The sequence below is a fragment of the Rousettus aegyptiacus genome, unplaced genomic scaffold (assembly GCF_014176215.1).
Source record: "Rousettus aegyptiacus isolate mRouAeg1 unplaced genomic scaffold, mRouAeg1.p scaffold_m13_p_4, whole genome shotgun sequence".
Classification (NCBI taxonomy): domain Eukaryota; kingdom Metazoa; phylum Chordata; class Mammalia; order Chiroptera; family Pteropodidae; genus Rousettus; species Rousettus aegyptiacus.
The window spans coordinates 112,613,583-112,639,189 of record NW_023416307.1 but is presented as its reverse complement, the minus strand read 5'-3'; the positions used below and the strand labels follow the sequence as shown (position 1 = coordinate 112,639,189).

The 25,607-nt window shown below is 35.6% G+C and overlaps 1 protein-coding gene and 2 pseudogenes across 7 annotated transcripts in view; 2 read left to right on the top strand and 1 right to left on the bottom strand.

The window, feature by feature from the left end:
• CCDC66 (coiled-coil domain containing 66) overlaps nucleotides 1–25,607 on the top strand; it is a 52,921-nt gene that overhangs the window by 4,613 nt on the left and 22,701 nt on the right. For all 7 annotated transcript variants that reach the window (XM_036219815.1, XM_036219817.1, XM_036219819.1 and 4 more), the window contains 4 exons: nucleotides 14,582–15,029; nucleotides 16,444–16,609; nucleotides 16,796–16,899; nucleotides 18,569–18,690. In XM_036219815.1, coding sequence (XP_036075708.1) covers nucleotides 14,582–15,029; nucleotides 16,444–16,609; nucleotides 16,796–16,899; nucleotides 18,569–18,690 — 840 coding nt within the window. The remainder of the gene's footprint in view (nucleotides 1–14,581; nucleotides 15,030–16,443; nucleotides 16,610–16,795; nucleotides 16,900–18,568; nucleotides 18,691–25,607) is intronic.
• Nucleotides 9,476–9,594, top strand: LOC118601934 (annotated as a pseudogene).
• Nucleotides 20,615–20,730, bottom strand: LOC118602099 (annotated as a pseudogene).

Here is a 25,607-nt window from a genome sequence, read left to right as displayed (position 1 = left end):
GATAGATGTCTTTTTGAATTAGTGTTTTGGATTTCTTTGGATAAATAGAGGTGGAATCACTGGGTCTTTCTTTGTCTCTCTCATTTTTTAATTGATTGATTAATTTAATTGAATAAATGATTTACTTTTTTTTTCCTTGTGTACCTCCCCCCTCCCCTCTGGTAACCACTAGTCCATTGTCCATGAGTCTGTTTGTACTGTTCATTTGTTGCTTTTAGGTTTATATCCCACAAAAAAGTGTTATGTGATTTTCAATTTTTTCTGTCTGGCTTATTTCACTTAATATGATTATTTCAAGGTCCATCCATGTTGTCGCAAATGGCAGTATTTCATCTCTTCTTATGGCTGAGTAATATTCCATTGTATATATGTACCACAGCTTCTTTAGCCAATCATCTATCTTAGGACACTTTGATTGCTTCCATAGTGCTGCTAGGAACATCGATGTGCAAATATCTTTTTGGATATGGGTTTTCAAGTCTTTGGGATAAATGCCCAGTAGAGGGATTGCTGGATCATATGGTAGGTCAATTCTTAGATTTTTGAGGAACCTCCATAGTGTTTTCCATAGTGGCTTTACCAATTTGCAGTCAGCAGCAATGTATGGAGTTTCCTTTTTCTCCGTATCCTCTCCAACATTTGTTATTACTTGTCCTGTTGATTATAGCTATTCTAACAGGTATGGTTTTGATTTGCATTTCCCTAATAGCTAGCAATGTTGAGCATCTTTTCATGTATTTGTTGGCCATTTGTATATCCTCTAGGGAGAAGTGTCTGTTCAGGTCCTCTGTCCATTTTTTGATTGGATCGTTTGTTTTTTTGTTGTTTCTGAGTTGTATGAGTTTCTTTGTATATTTTGGCTATTGGGCTGTTACTGGAGACATTGCTTTCAAATATATTTTCCCATTTGGATGGTTGTCTCTTTACCTTGTTGACGATTTTTTTTCCTGAGCAGATGCTTTTTAGTTTGATGAAGTCCTATTCATTTATTTTAGCTTTTACGTCTCTTGCCTTTGAAGTCAAATTCATAAAATCCTCTTTAAGTCCAAGGTCCTTGAGTTTAGTTCCCATGTTTCCTTCTATACATTTTTATTAATTCCAGTCTTATATTCAGCTCCTTAATCGATTTTGAGTTAATTTGAGTGTGTGGTGATAGACAACAATCTAGTTTCATTCTTTTGCAGATGGCTTTCCAGTTCCCTCAGCACCATTTGTTGAGGAGGCTTTCCTTTCTCCACTGTATGTTTTTGGCTTTTTTTGTCAAAAATTATTTGCCCATGTAAGTATGGGCTTACTTCTGGACTCTCGATTCTGTTCTTCTGGTCCAAGTGTCTGTTTTGATGCCAATACCATTCCGTTTGATTACTGTCGCTTTGTATTATAATTGGAAGTCAGGCAGAGTGATGCCTCCATCCTAGTTCTATTTTCTCAGGACGGTTTTGGCAAATCGGGGTCTTTTGTGCTTCTATATAAACCTCATGATTTTTTAAAAAAATGCTGATGGGATTTTGATGAGGATTGCCTTACATGTGTATAATGCTTTAGGTAATATGGTCATTTTAACTATCTTGATTCTTCCAATCCAAGAACATGGAATATCTTTCCTTTCTTTGTATCTTCTTCAATTTCTTTTAATAGGGTCTTACAGTTTTGATTATATAGGTCCTTCACATGTTTCGTTAGATTTATTGCTAGGTATTCTTTTTGTTGCAATTGCAAAAGGAATTATTTATTCCACTTTTTCTAACACTTCATTATTTGAGTATGTGAATGCTATGGATTTTTGGACGTTGATTTTTGTATTCAGAAACTTTACTGTATTTGCTTATTGTTTCTAGTGGTGTTCTTGTGGAGTCTTTAGGGTTTTGTATATAGAGAATCACGTCATCTGCAAATAGTGACAGTTTGACTTTTTCATTTCCTATTTGGATGCCTTTTATATCTTTCTCTTGTCTAATTGCACTCTCTAGGACCTTTAATGTTATGTTGAATAACAGTGGCGATAGTGAACAGCCTTGCCTTGTTCCTGATCTTAGAGGGAAGGTTTTTAGTTTTTTACCATTAAGTATAATATTGGCTGAGGGCTTGTCATATATGGCCTTTATTATGTTAAGGTGCTTTCCTTCTATACCAGTTTTTTTAAGTGTTTTGATCATAAATGGGTGCTGTATCTTGTTGAAGGTTTTCTCTGCATCTATTGATATGATCATATGATTCTTATTTTTTAATTTGTTTATGTGGCGTATTACATTGATTTACATATGTTGAACCATCCCTGTGCCTCTGGTTGGAAGCCCACTTGACTGCGGTGTATAATCTTTTTAATATGTTGCTGTATTCGGTTTGCTAGTATCTTATTTACATCTGTATTCATGAGAGATTTTGGTCTACAGTTTTCTTTTTTTATGTTATCTTTACCAGGTTTGGTATCAAGATAATATTGGCTTCATAAAAACAGTTGGGAAGTTGCCTCCTCTTTGACTTTTTGGAAGAGTTTGAGGAGACTAGGTATTAAATCTTCTTTGAATGTTTGGTAGAATTCTCTGATGAAGCATTCTGGTCCTGGACTTTTACCTTTTGGGAGGTTGTTGATTGTTTCAATTTCCATACTGCCGATCAGACTATTTAGATTTTCCAATTCTTCTTAATTCAGTCTAGGAAGGTTGTATTTTTCTAAGTACTGGTCTGTTTCTTCTAGGTTATGAAATTGATGTTATATACCTTTTCATAATATTCTTGCATGATCCTTTGTATTTCTGCAATGTCAGTCATAATTTCCCCTTTTTCATCCTTGATTTTGTTTATTTGTGTCCTTTCTCTTTTTTCTTTAGTGAGTCTATCCAGGGGTTTGTCAATTTTATTAACCTTCTCAAAAAACCAACTCTTTGTTGCATTTATTTTTTCTATTTTTTTTTTTGTCTTCAATTTCACTTATTTCTGCTCTAATTGTAATTATTCCTTTCCTTCTGCTGACTTTAGGCTTCATTTGTTCTTCCTTATCTAGTTTTGTAAGATGAAGCATTAGGTTGTTTATTTGGGCTCATTCTTGTTTTTGGAGATAGGCCTGTAATGATGTGAACTTTCCTCTTATGACCACTTTTGCCGTGTCTCAAAAGTTTTGATATGTTGTACTATCATTATCATTCATTTATATGTATCTCTTGACCTTGCTTTTAATTTCTTCTCTGACCCAGTTATTCTTCAGTAGCATATTGTTTAATCTCCATGTGTTTGTGGTTCTTTCTGCTTTCTTTTTGCAGTTGATCTCTAGTTTCAAAGCATTATGATCAGAGAATATGGTTGGTATGATTTAAAACCTCTTATATTTGTTGAGACTATCTTTGTGTCCCAGCATGTGGTCAGTCCTTGAGAATGTTCCATGTGCACTAGAGAAGAGTATATAAGTAGCTGTTTGGGTATTAAAGGCTCTGTAAATGTCAATTATGTCCAGTTAGTCTAATATATCATTTAAGGATATTATTTCCTTATTGATTTTCTGTTTGGATGATCTGTCTATATCCGACAGTGGGGTATTAGGTCCTCTACTACAATAGTGTTTTGGTCTGCTCCTTCTTTTAGTTCTGTTAGTAATTGCTTTACATATTTTGGGGCTCCCTGATTGGGAACATAGGTGCATGATTCCCTTTATCATTATGAAGTGTCCCTCAGTATCTATCTTTACCTTTTTTATTTTGAAGTCTATTTCTTCTGATATTAGCACCACTACTGTTTTTTCTCTGAATGCCATTTGCTTGAAATATCCTTTTCCATCCTTTCACTTTGAGTCTATATTTGGCTTTGGAACTGAGATGTATATCCTGGAGGCAGCATATGGTTGCGTTTGTTTTTTGATCCAATCTGCAATCTGTGCCTTTTTATTGGTGAGTTCAGTCCATTTACATTTAGGGTGATTATTGAAATATGAGGTCTTCAATAGCCATTTTATCTTTTGCTTTCTGGTAGCTCAGTGTTTCCATTGCTTCATTGTCCGTGTGTTTCTGGTTTGTTTGTTTGTTTGTTTGTTTTTGATTGGCTTTTGTGGACTTTCCCTGTGATTCTTCTTGGTTTATGTTATATATTTGGTTCTGAATCTTTGGTGTGTGGTTACCATTGCGAATATGAAAAGGATAGTACGTGTGTGTGTGTGTGTGTGTATACATACATACATATATACATATACATACATATATATATATATATATATATATATATATATATATATATAGTCGTCCCTTTCCTTCTGTGCATGCTTCATCTCCATTCCCCTTTGCAAATTTGGATCTTTGAATCCTCCCCTTTTCAGTCATTGTTGTCTCAGTTTGTCCCTATGTATGCCGAATGTTCATTCCTATCTTGCTATAGCAAATCTCTTCTTATATTTAAGCTTATAATATCCTGTTCCTAGTAGGAGTTGCAGTCCTCTACTTTTATCAGCCTGTTAGTCCTCTTACTCCTAATTATTATTATTATTATTATTATTATTATTATTATTAGTCATTTTGTTTTAGGTGAAGTGACCCCTTTTAGTATTTCTTGTAGTGCAGGCTTTATAGTGGAGATTTTCCTGAATTTTTGTATATTTGTAAAGGTCTTTATTTCTCCATCATATCTAAAAGAGAGCTTAGCTGGATACATTATTCTTGGCTGGTAGTTTCTTTCATTTAATAGTTCGAATATTTGATTCTCTTCATTTCTGGCTTGTAAGATTTGTGCTGAGAAGTTCGATGATAATCTAATAGGTTTTCCTTTGTAGGTTACCATCTTTTTTCCCCTGGCTGCCCTGAGAATTCTGTCTTTGTCATTGATTTTTGATAATTTTAATACAATGTATCTTGGTGAAGGCCTTTTTGGGTTGATATAATTGGGTGTTCTGTTGACTTCTTGAATTCTAAGCTCCAGCTCATTCCTTAGATTTGGGAAATTCTTGTCAGCTATTTGTCTGAAAATGCTTTCCAATCCCTGCTCCTTTTCCTCGCCTTCAATAATGCCCATTATTCTTATGTTTCCTCTCCAGATGGTATCAGCTAGTTCTTGTATTTCTCTTTCATTATTTTTCATTCTTCTGTTTCTCTCTTCTTTCTGATTTATTTCTAAATTTCTGTCTTCGATATCACTGATCCTTTACTCCATTTGGTCAACTCCATTTCCCAAGCTTGTTATTTCATTTTTCAACTCTTGCAGTGTGTTCTTATCTCCAGAAGGTCTATTCTATTCTTTTTGAGGGTTTCAGTCTCCTTGCTAAAGAACTCATTCTGCTCATCTATTTGTTTTTTCAGTTCTTGAAATTGTTGATATGATTCATTTCGGATCTCATTGAGTTTTTTTCAAAAGTACCATCCTGACTTCTCTGTCATTTACGTCGCATATTTCTATGTCTGTAAGCTTATTTTCTGGAGATTTTTTCTCTTTCTCTCTGAGATGCCTTGTCACCTTGGTTGTTCATGGTGTTTAATGGACTATTTCTTCACCTGGGCATTAATGGAAGCGTTTTCTGCTTTTTTGTTCAGAAAGATTTATTATATAACGGTCCCTAGCTTGTTGCAAAAAAGGTGGTGTTCTTTTCTTTCCCAGTATGCACTTTCTAATCCTCTTGGATCTCTGCTTTATATAAAGTTTTAATAATTTATTTTTTTTCTTACAGATGTTTAATCACGCTCGCTACCCTCAGTCTCAGTCCCTGTCAGTGTTAGTGATAGTTTTGGTAGCATTTACTTAGATTCCCCTGGGACTCTGTGGTGGTCTGTCTAGGAGGGTTTATGAGTTGGGTCTCTCTGGGTTGGGGGATGGAGGCTGCAGCTCAGCTTCGATTTTGCAACCGTGGTTGGTAAAAATCAACTGTTGTTTATCTGCTGTCCTTGTTTCTCTGTCTTCTGCCCTGATGGCTAGGCACTGCCGCCGGTTGCATGGACCTCACAGAACTCCCAGGCAGGGCTATTCAGGGAAGTTGCCGCCCCTTCACCCCTCCCCCTCTCCTACAGGGAGCTCCAGCAGCTGCGAGAGGCAGCTTCTTTGTTCCTCCCAGTCTACTACCTGACACCTGGGGTCCTGACCTGTGGTAGCTCTTATGTGTAGATTCCATGCTCAGATGTGTGGTTTGGGTGTTTTTTGTTGAGTTTTCATGTTCAGGTTATTGTTGTTTCAAGGGGAGAATTTGGGGATGTCTCTCACTCCTCCATGTTTCTTTCTTTGTTTCTTGTTATAGTATTTGTTTTAAAGTCTGGTATAATTATTGATATTTCAGCTTTTTTTTTTTTTTTCATTTCCATTTTCACGAAATACCTTTTTCTGTCTCTTTACTTTCAGTCTGTGTGTCTTTCTTTATGAAGTAAGTCTCTTGTAGGCAACATGTAAGGGTCTTGTTTTATTATACATTCAGGTACCCTATGTCTTTTGATTTGAGCATTTAATCCAGTTACATTTAAAGTAATTGTTGAGATATGTAGTTATTGCCTTTTTATTTGTATTTTTGACTTTTTTCTTTATAGAAGTCCCTTCAAGATTTCTTGTACTACTGGTTTGGTGGTGATGAGATCCTTTAGCTTTTTCTTGCCTGAGAAGCTCTTTATTTGTCCTTTGATTCTAAATGATAACTTTGCTGGGTAGAGTAATCTTAGGTGTAGGTCCTTGCTTTTCATTACTTTGAATATTTCATGCCAATCCATTCTGGCAAAGTTATTGTTGAGAAATCAGCTGATGGTCGAATGGGAGCTCCTTAGTAGGTAACTAATTGCTTTTCTCCTGCTGCTTTTAAGAGTCTATCTTTGTCTTTAACCTTTGGCATTTTAATTATTACGTCTTGATGTGAGCCTGTTTGGGTTCCCCTTGTTTGTGACTCACTGTGCTTCCTGGGTTTGCATGTCTATTTCCTTCAACAGGTTAGGGAAGTTTTCTGTCATTATTTTTTAAAATAAGTTTTTAGTTTTTCATCTTTTCTTTTGGTGGTACTCCTGTGATGTGAATATTGGTGTGCTTGATATTGTACCAGAGGTTCCTTAAACTATCCTCATTAAAAAAAAATTTATTTTTGCTATTTTTATGTACATTTTCTGCTATCTTATTTTTCAAATAACTGATTCGATTCTCTGCTTCATCTAATCTACTGTTGAATTTTTTAATGTACTTTTCATTTTTTCATTTGTTATTGTATTTATCACTTATGACTGGTTCTTTTTTATGTTTTCTGTCTCCATTTTTATTTTTCTATCTCTGTTTAAGTTCTCATTGAGATCATCGAACATCCTTATAACCAGTGTTTTGAATTTTGCATCTGCTAGATTACTTTTCTCCATTTTTTTATTTAGTTCTTTTTCGGAAGCTTTGTTCTCTTCTTTCATTTGGGACGTTGTTTCTTTGTGTTTCGGCTGCCTCCCTGTGTTTTGGCTGTCTCCCTTTGTTTATTTCTATTAGGTAGAGCTGCTGTGTCCTCTGGTTTTGGTAGAGAGGCCTTATGTAGTAAGTGTCCTGTGGAGCTCAGTGGTACAGTCTTCCTGGTCACCTGAGCCAGGTGCTCCAGGTGTATCCCTCAATGTTGGTTGTCTGTTGTAGTTGAACTTTGATTGCTGATGACATGTCAGTGTGAGGAATTGACTGTCAAACAGATTGATTGTAAGGACTGGCTGTGACTATAATGGAGGAGCTATTATGCAGAATATGCTATGGGACAGGATTCAATTTAGTGGGGCTCTGGTGCCTGCCCAGTCTGCTTCTTCGGTGTCTCGTTTTTGGAAGTGGTTGGGTGGTTCTCTGTTGTGGTCTGAAGCTGGCCACTGGGTATGTTGGTTCCGAGGCTTTTTGGGAGGGACTCTGATGTAGACCAAGGTCAGCCGCTGCCTTTGCCCTGCCTAGGGCCACTTGTTATGAGCTACAAAGTGATCTGCTCATGGTTGCCACTCGCGCTGGCCTTAGAGATACCTGAGAGCGGCTAAGCGAACCAAGGCTGGCTGCCACTGATGCTGGGTTTAGGGTTGCTCATCAAGAGTTATGGGGCACGCTGAGGCCAGATGCTGCTTGTTTGGGGTTTGTGAACCTTTGAGAGATTTTGGGAAAGTTTGTAGCATGAGCCAAAACAGGCTGTTTGTATGGGAAAGCCACTGGATCTGGCTTGGGTAGGCCAGCAAGTTGGGTGGGCGGGCAAGTTATGTGGGGTGGGGTCTCAGAAAATCACCAGGGTGAGACGAGCAGTGTTAGCTTGGTTGATGGAGACTCAAATATGGCACCTGCCTACATGTGCAGGCTGGGAGGAGGGTTCAACAAAGGAATAGTGGCTTCTGCCAGCACTTCTGTTTGGGAGAAAGCTGCTCCTTCAGCCCTTGCCCCGAGGCCAGACCATTCATTTTCTCCCCATATGTCCCTGGCACCTTTTGAGCTGCTGCCCCAGAGCTCAAGTTGAGTCCATCAGCAAGTATGTCTTTGTGCGGGCCCTGTAAGAATAATTCCTGGGACTTCATCAGGCATCTGTCTCAATCAGCTACAATCTCCACTGATTTTCACAGCTAGCTAGAAGTTATGGAGACTTCTATTCCTGGCACTGGAACCCTGAACTGGGGAGCCTGGTGTTGGGCTGGGTCTAATCCTTAGTAGGGACTTCTGCATCTCACATATCCCTCTTGATTTTTAACCACCACACGTGGGCCTGGGACCAGCCCGTTCTATATCTTAACCCCTTCTACCAATCTCAATAAGGCTTCTTCTACATATTCTTAGTTATAGAACTCCTATTCAGTTAGACCTCAGGTGATTCTCAATGATGGATGCTCTGTAGTTTAGTTGTAATTTTGATGTAATTGGGAGAGAAGAGCACAGGGTTTACCTACTCCACCATCTTGACTTGAAGTCCATGGTGCTTGTTTGCTTTCTACAGAGGTAAGCTTCTGAATGACTACAACATTTACCTACAGTTGTTTTTCCCTTTCCTTACAGGTTGAATTACTGTCATCTTTGTAGTGTGTTCTTTAAACACAGCTGAACTCTATCTCATCTGCATCAAGTTTAACATGTGGTTAGAGTACTTGTTTAATTCTATAAAAATATCTCTTGCCTATTTCTTTAGTATGTGGTAATGAATATGAAGGTGGTTACTAGTCTTATTTCTTAGCTTATAGGAGTAGAAATGGAAGAAATATTAATAATTCGATATGAGTAATTTATGAATTCTAAACTCAATTATCTCAAATCATTTGAAATATAAAACATTAAATTTTACAGATATTTCTATGTATGAGAATCAGAGTAGTGACATCGAAGGATGTATAGGATATTATTGCTAGGTAGCACATTTTATATTTTAAATGTTACTTTTCTCTGATTCTTTTTTGCCTTGGGTTCCTGGCGTCGTATATATTGTGAAATCAGGCAATATTAAACAACTGCATTGGACACTGTCTTTATATTATGAAAAATATTGGTAGAATTAAAACTAGGTAAAAGATCAACATGCTACATAAAAACATTTGTGACCTATTAGATCTATTAAAATTTGAATGGCCATGCCACCCTGAACATGCTCGATCTCATCTGATCTCAGAAGCTAAGCAGGATTGGGCCTAGTTAGTACTTGGATGGGAGACCATCTAGGAATACCAGGTTCTGTAAGCATTAAAAAAAATTGATCTATTAAAATTCATCTCATCCCATAAACATTTGGGAAATGATTTGGGCTAGATTGCTTTTTCTTACTAGGTGACCTGAACATAATTGAATATTTGGTAGTTCATGATTTTTTTACTGCCTTGTTTTATTGTTCTTTTCTAGTGTTAAGCTACAAAAAGTATTCAAAATTTGGTTGAATGTATAGTTATTGTAGCCACCAGCCCCCGAAAGGCACATGGACCACCAGAACACAGTGGGTTATAGGGAACACACTCTTTATTCAGCCAGCTGGGTCTGCCAGGGGTACACAGACCCCAAATTAAACAGCCCCGAAAGATAGAGGTACAGGGTTTTTAAGCCCAAAATCCCATTCTTCATTCTGTCTAAACACAAAGTTCTATTTTTCTTCTATTCACTACCTGTCGACCCACAGGTTGGGTGTGCAAGCAGGGGTACAGAAGCAGAAAGCTTATCGTTAGAATGTTATGTTCCTATGGGTGACAGCCTGTGTTCCCATGGACATAGCCAAGCAGTAATTTTCCAGCCAGTATATAGTGAGCTCAAGCAAAGTCATTTCCCCTCCTTCCTACCCCCCTTTATTAAATATTTTTAGAAGACTTTTTCTGTATATTATTTCTGATTTTATGGGGCAAAATAATTCTAATTAAATTAGAGTTCCAAGTAGTAGGTTTCTGTTTAACAAGGATTTACTGAAGCTATAAATTTTTAGTGTGTTTGTCGAGCTCTTGGATTTATTTGTTCTGTGACTATGAGAGGAAAAAATAAAGTAAAACCTAGTCCCTGTTTCCTTGAAGTGGGGGTATCTGTCAGGTAAGTAACTATGTAATATAAATAGAATATAATGCGTGCCATAGTAGGGTTATAAAAAAACGTTGGGAAAGAGCAGCTCTTTGTAGTTCGAAAAGATCAAGAGATGCTTCATAAATGAGGTGGCATTTTAATTAAAAGATGAGAGAAATATTTTATAGTCAAAGAAGTAGGGAAGTGTATTCTAAGCTCATAGAAAATAGTGGGCAAAATACTGAGATACAAAGCATAATTTGCATTTGGAGAATAATGTGTACCTCGGGAAAGTATAGAATTTAAAAATTAGTGGGATCACCATCATGAAGAGTTTAAATGTATATTCATTTGAACTCATTTGATTTGCATGTAGAGAGTATTAAAGAAGTTTTAAAAAGCAGACTAGATATGATAAATTAAATAGTTCGTGTTGTAGGGCTTCGGGCAGCTCTATGAGGGACAGATTATCATTAACAGAGACCAATTAAAGATCAGTTAGAGTAGTCCAAGGAGAGTCTCATGAGTCCCTGAACTTGTATGGTGGCTAATGGAATGGAAAGAAGGGGACAGAAATGAGAAACCTCAAAGATATGTTGAGGGAATGCACTGTACTTCTTAGCAGTTTGAGTGAGAATCTGATTAGATAAATGAAATGCTCAACTGTTAATGATCCAGAAAAGGTCATTAACAGTGTGAGTCAAAGAAGGGTGAGATGAGTAGGAGTTGCAGTAGTTGGAGACTGAGGTGGTAGCGCTCAGCCGTGTAAGCTATGTGGCATCTGCTGATAATTTGCTTAATCCACACAATGGTTTTCAAAAACTGGAATTTCCAGTGTCTAAAAATTGGAAAATTTAATGTAAAATCTGGCATTTTTGGTTGATTGAAATATTAGATGATCTAGCTTAGGGGTCCCAACCCCCAGGCAGGTACTGGTCCATGGCCTGTTAGGAACCAGGCCACACAGCAGTAGGTGACCAGTGGTGGGTAAGTGAGTGAAGCTTCATCTGTCTTTGCAGCCACTCCACAGCACTAGCATCACTGCCTCAGCTCCGCCTCAGATCATCAGGCATTAGATACTAATAGGAGTACCAGTCCCTTGTGCCAAAAAGGTTGGGGACTGCTGATCTAGCAAGAAGACTGAGGTTCCTTTTTGGCAGTTTAGGCTGGTTCTGAGTAGTGTCTGCCTCCTTTAGATGGAAGAGTGCTCTTCAGTTTATCATAGTTCTCACCTGGCCTAATTTACAGTAGGTATTTGAGTTTGCTACTTCTCATTTATAGAATTAATTATATTAAAATAGCCACAGGAACAGGAGGGTAAAAGCATTGTAGATTGTGTTTTTGGTATGAAAAGCCTAAAGCCAGGAACAAATAGGATATAGGTGAGATGAGTAGGATAATAAGGGAATCTTCTAGCTGATTCTACATGTGTATTTTGAAAAGTAGGGTAAAATGTAATTGGCTAATTGCCAAAGTGTGGTCATGTATTATGTAATTTGTTGGAAGACAAGGAAAGTTGGGATATGATAAGCCAGATGAAAGCCATGTGGCATCTACCCTCCTCCTGGACAGCAAGAATCTCGTCTTATTCAACTTTACACCTCCAGCACTTCTCCCATAGTGGTGAGCACATAAAAGCAACATTTATTATTAACTGAATGACTGTTGAATTATTTTAGGTTAGTTGGTTTTGCAGAAATGTACAGTGGATTAAATGGAATAGATTTGAGATAGACTGTGGTCTAGTAATGGAATGAAAACCTGAATTTAGGCTTATTGTTGTGTAAATGGTAAGAAAAAGATTTGGAAGGAAGAAATAACTGATACATGCTGGTAAACTAAAGAAGACTATAAGGGAGGATAGGATAAAGAGTCAAAGATGACTCCATGGTTACTGGTCTGAGAGATTAGAACTATAGAGCCAAAGAAATGGGATATTTTGGAAAGGGGAGATAATTCGGGGAGAGAGAGGAGAAAGAATTCAGTTTTTAAAATGGCATAGTTGAGGAAACAAAAATTTACTTAGCACCTACTCCGTTCTACTTACTGTTCTAGGTGCTGGGAATATAGCAGTGGAAAAAGCAGACAAAAATCTCTGCTTTGTGGAGTCTACATTAGAAAGGGGTGAAATGAGCAGACAATAAGGAATATAAATGTAGACTATCATAAGACAAAAAATGCTACAGAGAAAATAAAGGAGAGGAAGGGAAGAGGCACAATCATTTTAGAGACATGGCAGCAGCAGCCTTGGGTAAAGGGGCAGTGGTAGGGAGGTGAGAGAGAGGGTAGAGTAGGAAACCTGCAGTTTTAAATTGCATGGTCAGAGAAGACCTCCCTGAGCTGGTGATTTTGGAGCAAATATTTGAAGGAAGAATACCCTATATAAAGGGATTGATTAGTGCTAAAGCCTAAGACTGGAAGTCTTGTTGAATTCAAGGAATAACCGAGAAGCCCATGTGGCTGGAAGCCAAGAGAGAGAAAATGAGATTAGAGTTCAGATAATGGGGACAAATGGGGGAAGGTGCACAAATCATTGGGTCTTTTTTTTTTGGTCAGAATGCGTTCAGCTTTTCTTTCAAGAAGGATGGAAAACTATTGGAAGCTTTTGAAGAAAGCGACATGATCTGACTTACACATATTATTATAAACGTTGTGGCTGCTGGATTGAGAATAGACTGGGGAGCAAGGCTAGAAACAGGAAAACCAGTTGGAAGGCTTTACAGTAATTCAGGCAAGAGCTAATAATGACTTGGAGCAAAGGGGTGACGAGATGTTCAGGAGTACTGTCAGATTCAGGATACATTTTGAAGATGTATATAACAAGGTTTGATGACATGAGGCATATGAGAGAAGATTCAATAATGAGCAGTTGTGATGGGGTGGTATGGGTGAAAGCTTGGTTGGAATGGAATTATAGGAGATGAGAGGAGAAAGTGGAATCAAGTACTTTTCTTCAAATGGTAAAAAAGATGTAAACCTGCAGAAAATAGTGATGATTCAGGAGAAGGCCAAAGGATTGTTAGAAATCCTTGAGAAAGGGTTATGGGAATGGGTATGAGTAATAGGACAAGCAGTGCACATGAATACAGATGCTGGTACAGATTTGGTGGTACAGATTTAAAGTTTTTTTTTTCTAAATTCTTCTCTAAGATTTTCAGTGAAATATTAATCAAGATCTTCAGCCGAGAATGAAAGAAAGTTAGGGGTTTTGGGAAACTGGAAAAAGTTGAAATGTTGCTAAAAGAGTGAGAGTAAATGAACTTGGGAAATGTGTGACTGCCAGGTAGCATGAAGAACCCATTGTTAGTCTTGGGTATTTTATTTAAGATGAAACCAGATGTTGTGACTGTGTTTTTCTCCTTGGATGCAAGCACAGAGTAGATGAAAAGTTAGATTTTACCAGGTTTGGGATTTGTCAAGTGTATATATATGAGAGCAGAGAAGTTGAGATTGGCATGATTTTGGTTGCTCCTGGAATTTGATTGGTAAGGAGGGAAGTGAGAACAAGAGGAAAGTGGTAATCAACAAATTATAGTCCCAGCAGAGTTAAAGAATTGTTGGAATTGGGATATATGAGAAAGTTAAGCTGGAAAAAAAATTAAGAGGTGGTGGTCATTGTGCAGTGCTTGAAATTGAGATTATGGAGAGGTTGCAATTATGGGTGGTTACAAGGTCAGTATAAGATATACTAGGGGCATGAATAACTGAGGTAGCATGGAAGACAAGTATGTAGGAGCAGAGTTCAAGGAAATGAGAGGCTAAGGTATTGGAAGAATAATCTAGGTGGATATAGTTAATATAGGAGGTACAGTAGAGCAAGGGATGATGAACCACAAGCTAAGTTATTCAAGGAATAAAAGCTAATAACCTTTGGGTCTATAGATGTCAATGAAGAAAAGCGGTAGTATGGGTGGTGTAATCATGACATGAGATTCAGCACTGGAGTTGAATGGAGATGTCCTATAACAACTCTAATAAAAGTTCTATATTCTTTATTATCCTGAATAAAATAATAATACCAGTTGTTGAAGCTTTCAAATGAAGATTCGCAAAGGATAAATGATAGTTTCTTATGTATATCTTAGCAAAATGGGAAAAAAGTTTAGAGGCCTGACTTACCACAGATTATATGAAGATAATTGTTGATTTTTCATGAGCTGTTATAAAGAATAAATTTTTGGTGTTTTAACAGATGGGAAATAAGACCAAGACTGCAAAATGCCCTTTAAGAACAAAACAAACTGGATACATTCTAAAATCAACACAAAATACTTGTATCAGAAGTGAAAAGCTTTTGCAAAAGAAAAGAATTGGTTCACAAACTTTACTGGCAAAAGATGAAAAAAATAGTATGACTTTTTCGCCTCCTAAGGATTTATGCAAGCAGTATGCAGATAAAGACTATCTTCACATCCAGAAAGTTATTTCACCTGCAACTCCTAATATACAGAAGACTGGAAACACCATAAATATATCTGTAGTAGCTAAACAGAAGCCTTGCAAAAAACACTTCACAGGTGAAAATATGAAGAGTAGTTTGGTGTGTCTTACACAAGACCAACTACAACAGATTTTGATGACGGTAAACCAAGGAAATAGATCTGTTTCCCTGACTGAGAATGGAAAGGAGCAGGAAACAAGTAAGATTTTTCTAGTTTTAAATCATATTAATTTTATGAATATAAAGTGTTTTAGAATTTTAGGTTCATTGGATTTTATGTAACTATGCCTCTTAAATTCTATTTTAATGTGTAACAGTTTTTTAAAATTATTCTTTTAAAGAATGCTTATATGAAAAATTACTTTTATAGTTAAAATATGCCATATTTTAAGGTTAATCCTCAATATTATTCTCATGTACCATCGTGTTAAGAAACCCAGTTTCTATGGACTCTAGAAAAGATGTTAGTATAAAACACTATTGTAGTTATTTTAGAATGTAGGCGACTTTATTTACATTAAAATAATTGTATAAGATGTTTTTAAAAAGTTACTATAGTATTTCTAGTGGAAATCGAGGGAACCTTACTATGAATATTTGACTTGTGTTGCTGAAAATGTTGATTTTCCTGACTCCCAATCCATGCTAAGGATTGGCAGCTCTTTCTTCTTAACAATGTAAAACCTAGACTTTGAAGAGTAGAGTGTTACATGCCTTCTGTTTCATTAGTCATAGTTGTATTATGTTTTTAAAAGCCTTGTTTCAGCTTTATGCTAAGGAATTGTGAATATGAGTAGAAATATTATGATTTTGTTAGGTAATGGTGATCTAAATAAAAATAAAATTAACAGGCACCAGGCCCCATGACTGATTTGAGGGGATCAGATAGCTCCCTAGGTGCTGACAATAAAGTCATTTACCTTCTCTTGGTCTAGATTATTCCTTGTAAAATAAGAGAGGTACATATTATCTTTAAGACTAGAATTCTAGCACAAACAAAAAATAAAAACTTGTTAGGGATAATGAGAGAGAGTATCTACAAAGTAGAAAGAATTCACCTAATTATAAACGACCTGCATATTAGATAGGCTTTCCCTTCACTAGGAGAACTAACTAGCACATGAATGAGCAATTTGAATAATTTTTGAGGTGAGCATATGAGCCCTGTATCAAATATTTGGAATCAATATTATAGCTGGAGCATAGAAACATGATAATTTTTCACTGATTTCCTAGCTAAATGAGAAAATAAGGATAAGATAGTGAGTTTTTCACAAAGCTATTTGCATTTGTTCTCAATAAAGTTGTGGTTCGTGTTTTCATTTATATTTTTAAAGTGTTGTCAGGAGTAAATGGAGGTTTATTGTTTTGTTGCTTGTTATTTGATACAGGAATTTGTATGGCTACGGCCATACCTCTCAGCCATTAATCTCTGGGACTCAATTTCTTTTTTTGACATAAAGGGAATCAATACTCAATGCAAGAATTGCTATGAGAGGTAATTAGGTAATGTGTAAGGCAGTGTTTTTAAAACTATATAAGTATGCCAAGATAACATATTGAAATAGACATAATTTTAGTATTAATTTTAAAGCATTCATTTCCCCCCTTAGGTCAGTACAGTCTACATTTGAACAGTATTCCTAATCAGCCAAAGGATGAGACTATTATGGGACTACTCCAAAAAACTGAGGCTGTTTCCTATGTCCAGGATGAAAATAAATCTGTTTTGAATAAAAATCAGGAGACATCTAAGCAGTATGAGCAGAAAATTGCCATGTATGTAACTCCTATCTGTTATCGTGGGGTCATCTTGCAAATATGGTTTTGCTTTTTCTTGACTTTCGTGAGAAATATTTACTTTGATGATTAAGAGCTAGGTAAAAGTTTATTACATAATTTTTATGGAATTAACTTGTATAGAAACATAATAAGGTTTCCGTTATTTTTTGTATTTTGTCTTAGAGAAAATGTATGGAAACCAGCTGGCATATTTAGTACTCTGGGGGAAAGGGAACGTGATAGAAGTTTGTTAGAAGCAAAAAAAGCGCAATGGAGGAAAGAGCTTGGTAAGTAATTATTATACCTTTTATTACAGTTTTGTTAGCTTATAGAATATATATATTGAGGATGAAATATATCAGTATGATGTTATCAAAGTCTCGTTTTATAAAATTTGCCCACTAGAGTAGTTTTCTTCAAATGCGTAAGATTTCTGGTATCACATTCTCTTAGGTTGTATCTGTTTGGCATTCTGTGGTATGCACTGAAAGCCAGAGGTGATCGTTAATATCAGTATCATTTTGGAGCTCCTGGAACTCAAAGATTTCTAAACTTTCTCATTTCCTGAGAATCCATTATTAAAATTTTTCATTACAAAAATCCTGTGGGTTTAAAGACGGTTTTAATTAATAATCGAGTTCATTTTTAAAACAATCAAAATGTCCTAATGAATATTGATGTGATATCAATTAGTATATTCCATACAGAAGTAAGCGTATTGCTTTTTGTCTGTAGACCATGTAACAGAAAAATTTATAATTGCTATTAGGGTCTTAAAATATTGATAATAACTAAAAACTCCCATTGCTTCTTGGACTAGACTTAGGGTCCAGAGTTTGGTAAATACATAATGATTGTACTTCTTAAGAATAGCCGTACAAAGAGCATGAAGATGGGCTCCAGCATCCACTCAGCTGGGAAGTCCTTTGAGGTAGTCATAACCCTGGTGAGACAGGTGATTTAGAAAAAGAGATAAGCAGAAGAAATAGGAAATGAATTGATGTTGGAAGTGAAGGTAACAGAAGAATAAATGTATGGTAGCAGTGTCAGAAAGTTTGGCACTCTTATGATGTGTTTATATCATAATTTCAGCTTTAGATATTTTCTTTCAATACAAATTTAGCTTACCAAAATATAATACAAAACTTCTAAAGTAATGTGGAACTAGTTGGAATGACTGAAGCGATTTATGCTTAAATTATTTTATAAAATATAATTAACTTTTTTTTATTTGATACTGTTAATTAGAAAAGCACATCTCTTTGTTAAAGTTATGCTTTCATTAATTTTCTTGGAATTTAAGTTTATATATCAGAACCTTTAAAAACTATTGATTCGGGCCTAGTTTTTTTATACTGGCCTGTTAGACGCAAGATTTTATGTTTTTTACTGTTCCACCGCTATGAATAAGAATGGCTGAACATTTATTAAATATTTACTTTGTGCTAGGTCCTGCCCTGAAATAGACACTATTATTACTCTCATTTTACAGAAGAACAAATACGTTTAGAGTTGTGAACAGCAGTTTGCCACAGTCACATGGCTGGGAAGTGGTGGAACTTGGATTTGTCCCCCATGGTTCTCTGAACCCAGAGTTCTAGTTTTTAAATCTCTTACTTAATAACTGAATGAACATTACAGGGAAGTAAAACCTCAGAATAGTTAGCATAATATAAAATATGTTGTTCTGAAAAAATTATTCTTCATTGATAATTATACTAAAACAAACATTTGTACATTAGTTCATGTCATACTTATATATGGTTTTGTTTAAATGTTTTCCTTTATTCCATATCCCTTAAAATTCTTCTCTGTCTTGTGAGTTAATAGCCCACCTAAAAAACAATTTTGATCTGCTTTGGAATCTGCACTCTTTAAGAAGGTCATGATTCGTTTACGTGATTTTTATTTTACAGTTTTTGTACATTTTTTTTTAAAAAAGGACATTATTTGCAGATGAACAGGTTGCTTTAAAGAAGAAAGAAAAAGAAGCTTCTGAAAAATGGAATAATCCTTGGAAAAAATGTGAAAGTGATAAAATAGAATGGGAAAAACTTCAGATTCTCGACCAATCTAAGGTAAAAGTATAAAAAATCAAGTATTTATGGAATATAAGGCATCTTAATTGCAACTAAGAATACCGAAGTAGGAGAGAGAAAAGATTTGGTAATGAAATAAATCAAAATCAGTGTGAGGGAAAAATAAAGCACTATGGGGACATTCCCTGAATATAGGAAGAATTTTAAAAAGAAAGGATACTACAAATAGCTTAAAAGATACAACCTTCTTTTTTTCCCGAAGAAGAAAATAGAGCAAAAAGATATAAAGTACTAATAATAAGTATCAGAGTAAAAACTTTCTAGACCAGAAAAAAAAAAACACTAAATGAATTAAAAGAGGCTAATTTGAAGATACATGCCAATAAATGTCAAGAACAAGTAGGCTTGTTCAAGCATTTAAACATAAGAAGAAAGCAAAGAACAAAAATCAAGTTAACCTTAGATTTCTCCTCTATAGATAATAGAACATTTATAAATGTTTAATAAATAAAGACTGGGACTAAAAAATTTAATGCCTAAACAACATATTTACATGTAAAGGGAACAGTAAAGATAGGCCTGCAGGAATTGATAAAATATTCCTCCCAAGGACCTTTCCCTGGTATATTTTTTGTTAAAAGTTTTTAAATATTATTTTTGAGTTAGAAAAGTGAATCAAAATTAAAACACTGGGAATGGGCATGGGGGTGTGGGAAGGAGAAAAAAGTTAAAACAACAGTTAATAAAGAATTTGGTTAAAAAAAGGAATTTGTAGCTGACACAGTTAAAAAATCTTGTTAAAATGCAGAGCTATGAGAATCATAGTCAGATCATAGATATGAAACCCCCCAAACACTCGTAACTTAAAAGCTACACAGGAAATAAAATTACACGTTGTGAAAAATAAATTATGTAAGCCAATCAAAATTTAAAGAAAAAAAATAAAAGGCAAAATTGATTATAGTAATTTTGGAAACATTAATTCAGGGAAGAAAACTGTTGACACAGTAATTTATTTTGATAAAAAGACTTATTAATAAAGATGCAAAAATAGTGATTTCTATGATACATTTACCAAAAACATAGAAATTGAAGCACATTTTTACCAGGGTATTATCAGTATTTGGACAATATGATCCAAATTATTAGTAATTTTATTTTCTGCATATACACAGTTCAGATTTTCACATGTTAACAGGACACTTAAAAATTTACTATAATTTTATAAGGAAAACATAACCAAAGACAAAAGTCAAGCAGAAAAGATTTATAGTGATAAGCTTTACAAACTTAGAAATGCTAAGATCCTGTGATGTAATATACTGAACTCTGGTATAAATTGTTGGAACATCCCCCTAGATGTTCCAACATAAAACTTAGGAGAGGGGTACTTTTGTGGTCACTTAGCTTGATAGGTGGTCTGTAGTAGAAGTTAACCCAGCATCTGTGGGAGAATAAAATCGGAAATGAATTGTTGGAGTTCCTGCTAACTTACTCCACCCTTCCCCACAGAACCCCCCGTTCCTTAAAACCAACAGTGCTTCACCCTACATATAACTCAGAGATCTCTCTTCTAGCTGTCTTTTAGAATAAACTGGGCAGTGTTCGCTTAAATCTTAATTTTTAGGAGGAATTGGGAGAATTAGGTGAAAACTACTCTGCCCCTCCTGGCTCCAAATTCACCTTGCCAGCAAATTACAATTATAATCTAAAGAGTATTTCCAAAAAAGGAACTCTGACCTAAGGAGGTGTTTCGAAGAGTGGGAAGTGATTGTAGTTTACTGCCTAAACTTTTCATCCTAGGGTTAGACTGTTCTCCACCATCCCTACTCACTGAGTTTATTGGCTTGTTCATCACTGGACAAGTTTGGATGATAATACCAGGAGCAAATAACAAATACAGTGAAGGAACACAATGATTACTTATTATTATTATTATTACTATTATTATTATTGTTATTTATGCCTACAGTACCTGGTCTTCCTAGGTGGTCTCCCATCCAAGTACTAACCAGGCCTGACCCTGCTTAGCTTCTAAGATCAGACATCAGACTTATTCAGGGTGGCATGGCCATAGACCATGTACTGTGGCTCCACTGGGGTGCAAACACAGGACCTTCTGTGTGTAAAGCAGACGTGCTGACTGCTACACTATGGAACCACGTCCGGAACACAACTATTTCAAAGAAGAAAAATACAAAGAAGATAAGATTCCAATAATACATTTAATTAAACATAATAAAACATAATAAAAAAAGAAATAAGGGAAAGCATTAGCAATGAGAACAGGAAACAAAAGCAAGCAGAATGTTTAGGTGTGAAACATACAATAAAGTAAAAAATACAGTAGATGAAAGATAGAAATTGTATAGCTAGGGAGTGAATAAATAATTGGAAAACCATATTTTAGAAAACATCTTAAAGGGAAAAAAATTTTAGGGCAATATAAGAATAAAAAAAGGAAATGCTGATATTCAGATACTAGGCAGCTCAAATAATGGGGGGGGGGGGTGGAATGGTGAGAGGAAATATTTGAAAAAATAATTGAGATCAGTTCCCCAGAGTGAAAAAAAAAGACTGACCTCAGATTTAAAGGGCTAAAGAGCACCAAAAAAGAATAAGAAAAATCCCACTTCCACATACTAATAGATTGAAATTTAAGAATATGAAAGAAAAATTCTAAAAGCAAATAGAAAACAGGCTACATATAAAAGAACAAGAATGAGCTTGACATTTTTAATAACAACACTGGGTACAAGATAACTGGAATCATTTCAAAGTATCGATGGAAAATAACCATTAGAATGATATTTAGCCAAATTATTCAAATAAAGGTAGATCATAAAATTTCTTCAACATTCAAGTTCTCTGAAGAGTTTTTTAAAAAGGCCTACATTTAAAACAGTTTTAAATGAAGTGCTTAACCAAAAGGTAAGGCAAATTGAGGAATGATATAAGGGTTCGGTGATTTCATACCTTCGTAGAGTTGATTATTTACAACTCGCTAAAATTAAAAGGAGAAAACATATCCTATAACTAAGAAAAGTCTAATATCAACACTGATAGGTTGGTAGAAGATGGTAAGATCAAAGGATGTGAGAGCATACTAAAGTTCTTAGTATAATAAAACACCTATTGATATCAAAAATGGAAAAAAGCTTAAAAGTAAAGTGGGCTAAACAAATGTAAAATTATTATAACAGAAATAAGACCAAATATATCAATAAATATAGTAAATCTAAGTGGACTAAAACTCACCAGTTAAAAAAAAATACAGATCGGAATAAAGAAATCTAGAGATTTTCCAGAATACAAGATATACCAAAAACATAAGAACAGCAAGGTTGAAAACAATAGGATTTCAAAAAACTAACCAAAATAAAATTAGTATTGTTACATTAATAAAAATGAGACAAAAGCATTATTGGGGACGATGAGGGTTGTAAATAGAAGGTTCAGCATTGAATCATGTCTTAAACTCGAATGAAACCTTAAATATGTGAATCGTGAAAGTGGTAAAACTGCAGAGGAATTTATAAATTTTTTTAAAGGGGATTCAATATAGAAACCAACAAGATAGCAAATTGGTCCTAAAATTAACATGTATCAACTTCTATGTCCAACAATTAGAAAATACTTTCTCAAGCATATAAATATTTATAAAAAGTAATACTGTGTTAGGCCATAAAGACTCAGTAAAATTTTAAGTAGCTATTACACAGACAGTGATTTCTTAGTACAAAGCAAGTAATTTAGAAGTTATGAATAAGACTTTTTAAACTACATATTTGGAAATTAAAAATCACACTACTAAATAATTTGAGAGTTAAAGAAAATTCATAATGGAAATCACAAATACTTGGAAGAGAATGATAATGGATGCGCACATCAAAACATGAGGTAGGGTGAGATTCAAGGGAAATTACATTAGAGAAGAAAAACTTTAAATAAATACGCCATGTGCCCACCTTAAGCTAGAAAAAGAACAGAATAGACTTAAATTAGAAAATAGATCATGAAGATAGGAGCACCGATCAATGAAATACAAAGCTGAAGAAAGTTGCCACTTTTAAAAGAACAACTCTGTCAAAAACTGATTAAGACAAAATTGAGTGAAAATTCAGTAATATAGATGGAAAGTAAATCATTAGTGAATATTTCATGCCAACAATTTTGAAAACTTAGATCAAATGGATAAATTACTTTAAAAATTGTAAAAAGTTCCCACAAAGGAAACAATACCCATTTGGTTTTACTGACAATTTACCAAACTTTAAAGGGATAATTCCCAAATTTATTTAGATTCTGTGGCGGAAATATGGAATAGCCCCCAGTTCATTCTACAAGACTGGTGTAAACTTGATTTTAAAGCCAGAAATATAACAGAAAAGGAAAATTAGATTTATTTCATGAGTGTACACAAAAATTCTAAAGAAAATATTAGAAAGTAAAATTCAGTGACGTATGAAAGGATAATATATCTTTGAATAAGATAAGTTCATGAAAAGTAGTTAAGGAAATTTTTAAAATTCACGAGTGTAATGTACCATTTTAAACAATAAAAGAAGACATCTTAACAGATGCAGAAAAAGCATTTGATAAAATTCAACACTAGTTCATTAAAGAAAATGCCTCAGGAAATTAGACTAGAAGGAATTTCCAATTGAGTATTAAAACCAAAAACTGGAAAACAAACATCATTCTAAATAAGAAATTTTAAAAACATTCCATTTAAAATTAAAAATGAGATAAAATGGAGAGAGGAAAAAATGGTGTAGATGATAGAGGCTCTGTTCATCCATCTAGCGATCAAATCTAAGTTGTGACGGAAACAAGGAGCAACAGCAAGGAAAAATTGCCTACGATCCCTAAAAACAAACCATGCAGCTAGAGAGAAATCCAAGAAAGCACCCTGCAAAGGAAGAAGGTAGAATGGGGCGAGGATGCGGAGCTGCCGGGTCTCAAGTGGCTGAGTGAGTCGGAGGCTGCGGCAGCAGCAGAAGCCTCTTAACATCCGTGAGTGGATTGCGAGCAGATTTTTGTGGTGACAGACCTGCTTGCTCTGAGCACTAGTGCCAATTCGGCTGCGTGCAGGTGCACCAGGGACTTACAGGGAGACATTGTTGGAGTGAGGGTTGAGGTGAGACTTGCTTTGTATAGAAGTGCTGGAGGTATCCATTGTTCCCTGTTGAGCCCTCCCACTTCCCAGGGCGCAGACACAGCACAGCCATAGTTTGTGACATCATCAAACTGGATAATAGAGGTCGCCCCGCCCAGAGTATTCCCTGAAACCCCAGGTTCCCAACTTGCTGCCCCACCCAAGCCACATCCAGGTGTATCCTCAGTGAGTCAGGAGCTCCTTACTGAGCAGTACCTAGACTCACACTGGAGGCAGCTGGCATCAGTTTCTGGTGTGGCCTTTTGAGGCAAATGTAAGCACAGCATCTGTGGATTACTTGCTGAATCTTAACAGGTGGCCCCGGAGGGGTAAGGCTTGGGCTAAGTTTGGCCTGTAGCTGAACCTCTCTCAGGACTGTGCCACTGGACACCTACTTCACAAATCCACACTAATAAGACCAGGAGACTTAGGAGCTTTGCTTAGTACACAGAAACAGACACGGAAAGGCAGCCAAAATGGGAAGACAAAGGAGCAGACACCATGTGACAGACAGAACGGAGATCCAGATATAAAGGAGTCAAGTAATCTAACAGATACAGAGTTCAAAACACTGGTTATAAAGATGCTCAATGAACTTTTGGGAAGTGTAGATAAACTCAGTGAGAGCTTCAACAAAGATTAAAAAAAAAATGGAAATGAAAATTATAAAAGGGAACCAGTCTGTAATGAAGAACACATCTGAGATGAGAAGTATATTAAATGGAATAAACAAAGGAATAAACAGTGAATAAAGAAAAGGATTAAATGTGCTATTTAGAGGGTGGGAAAACCAAGGACATGCAGTTAGAATGGCAAGAGATAAGATGCCAAGAGTATAAAAATAATTTAAGGAGCATATGTGACCCTATTAAGGGTCCAAATATCTGTCTTATCGGCATAACTGAAGAAAATCAAGATGCTGAACAGCTGTTTGAAGAAATAATGATGGAAATCTTCCCTAACCTAGTGAAGAAAATGAACATAAAACCCCAGGAAGCTCAGAGGATTCCAAAAATCAGTGATCCTAAGAGGCCCACACCAAGATACATCATAATTAATATACCAAAAGTTAAATACAAAGAAAGACTATTAAAAGCAGCAAGAGAAAAATAACTACTTGTAAGGGAAAATCTGTAAGACTGGCAGCTGATTTCTCAAAAGAAACTATGCGGGACAGAAGGGCTTTCCACAAAATTTTTGACAAGATGAAGACCCAGGATCTACAATCAAGGATACTTTATCCAGCAAAGCTATCAATTAGAGTTGAAGGACAGATATATAGCTTCCCAGACAAAAATAAGCTAAAGGAATTTATCACCACCAAGCCAGTATTACAGGAAATGTTGGAGGGAGAAGAAAAAATACAAAAGACTCACTTCTGATTAAAAGACACACACAGACTAAAAGGAAGGGAATGGAAAAAGATATTGCTTTGATGGACCTAGAAGGTATTTAAGTCAGACAAAGATAAACACTGTATGATTTCATTTAATATGTGAAATCTAAGGAATAAAAACAAACTAATCAAAAACAGACTCACAAGTATAGTGGACAATTTGGTGATGGACAGAGGGAAGGCGGTATTGGGGGCTGGGAGAATGGGTTGAAGAATTAAGTACAAATTAGTAGCTGATCAAGGGTCATGGGGATGGGGAGCACGGCATAGGGAATGCAGTTAGCATTAATATGTTGGGTAGGTGGAGGTCAGGGGAGGGAGGGAGCAATTGGGGGATCATTTTACGAACTATATAGATGTCTAACCAATGTACTGTATACTTGAAACTAATTTTTTAAAAAA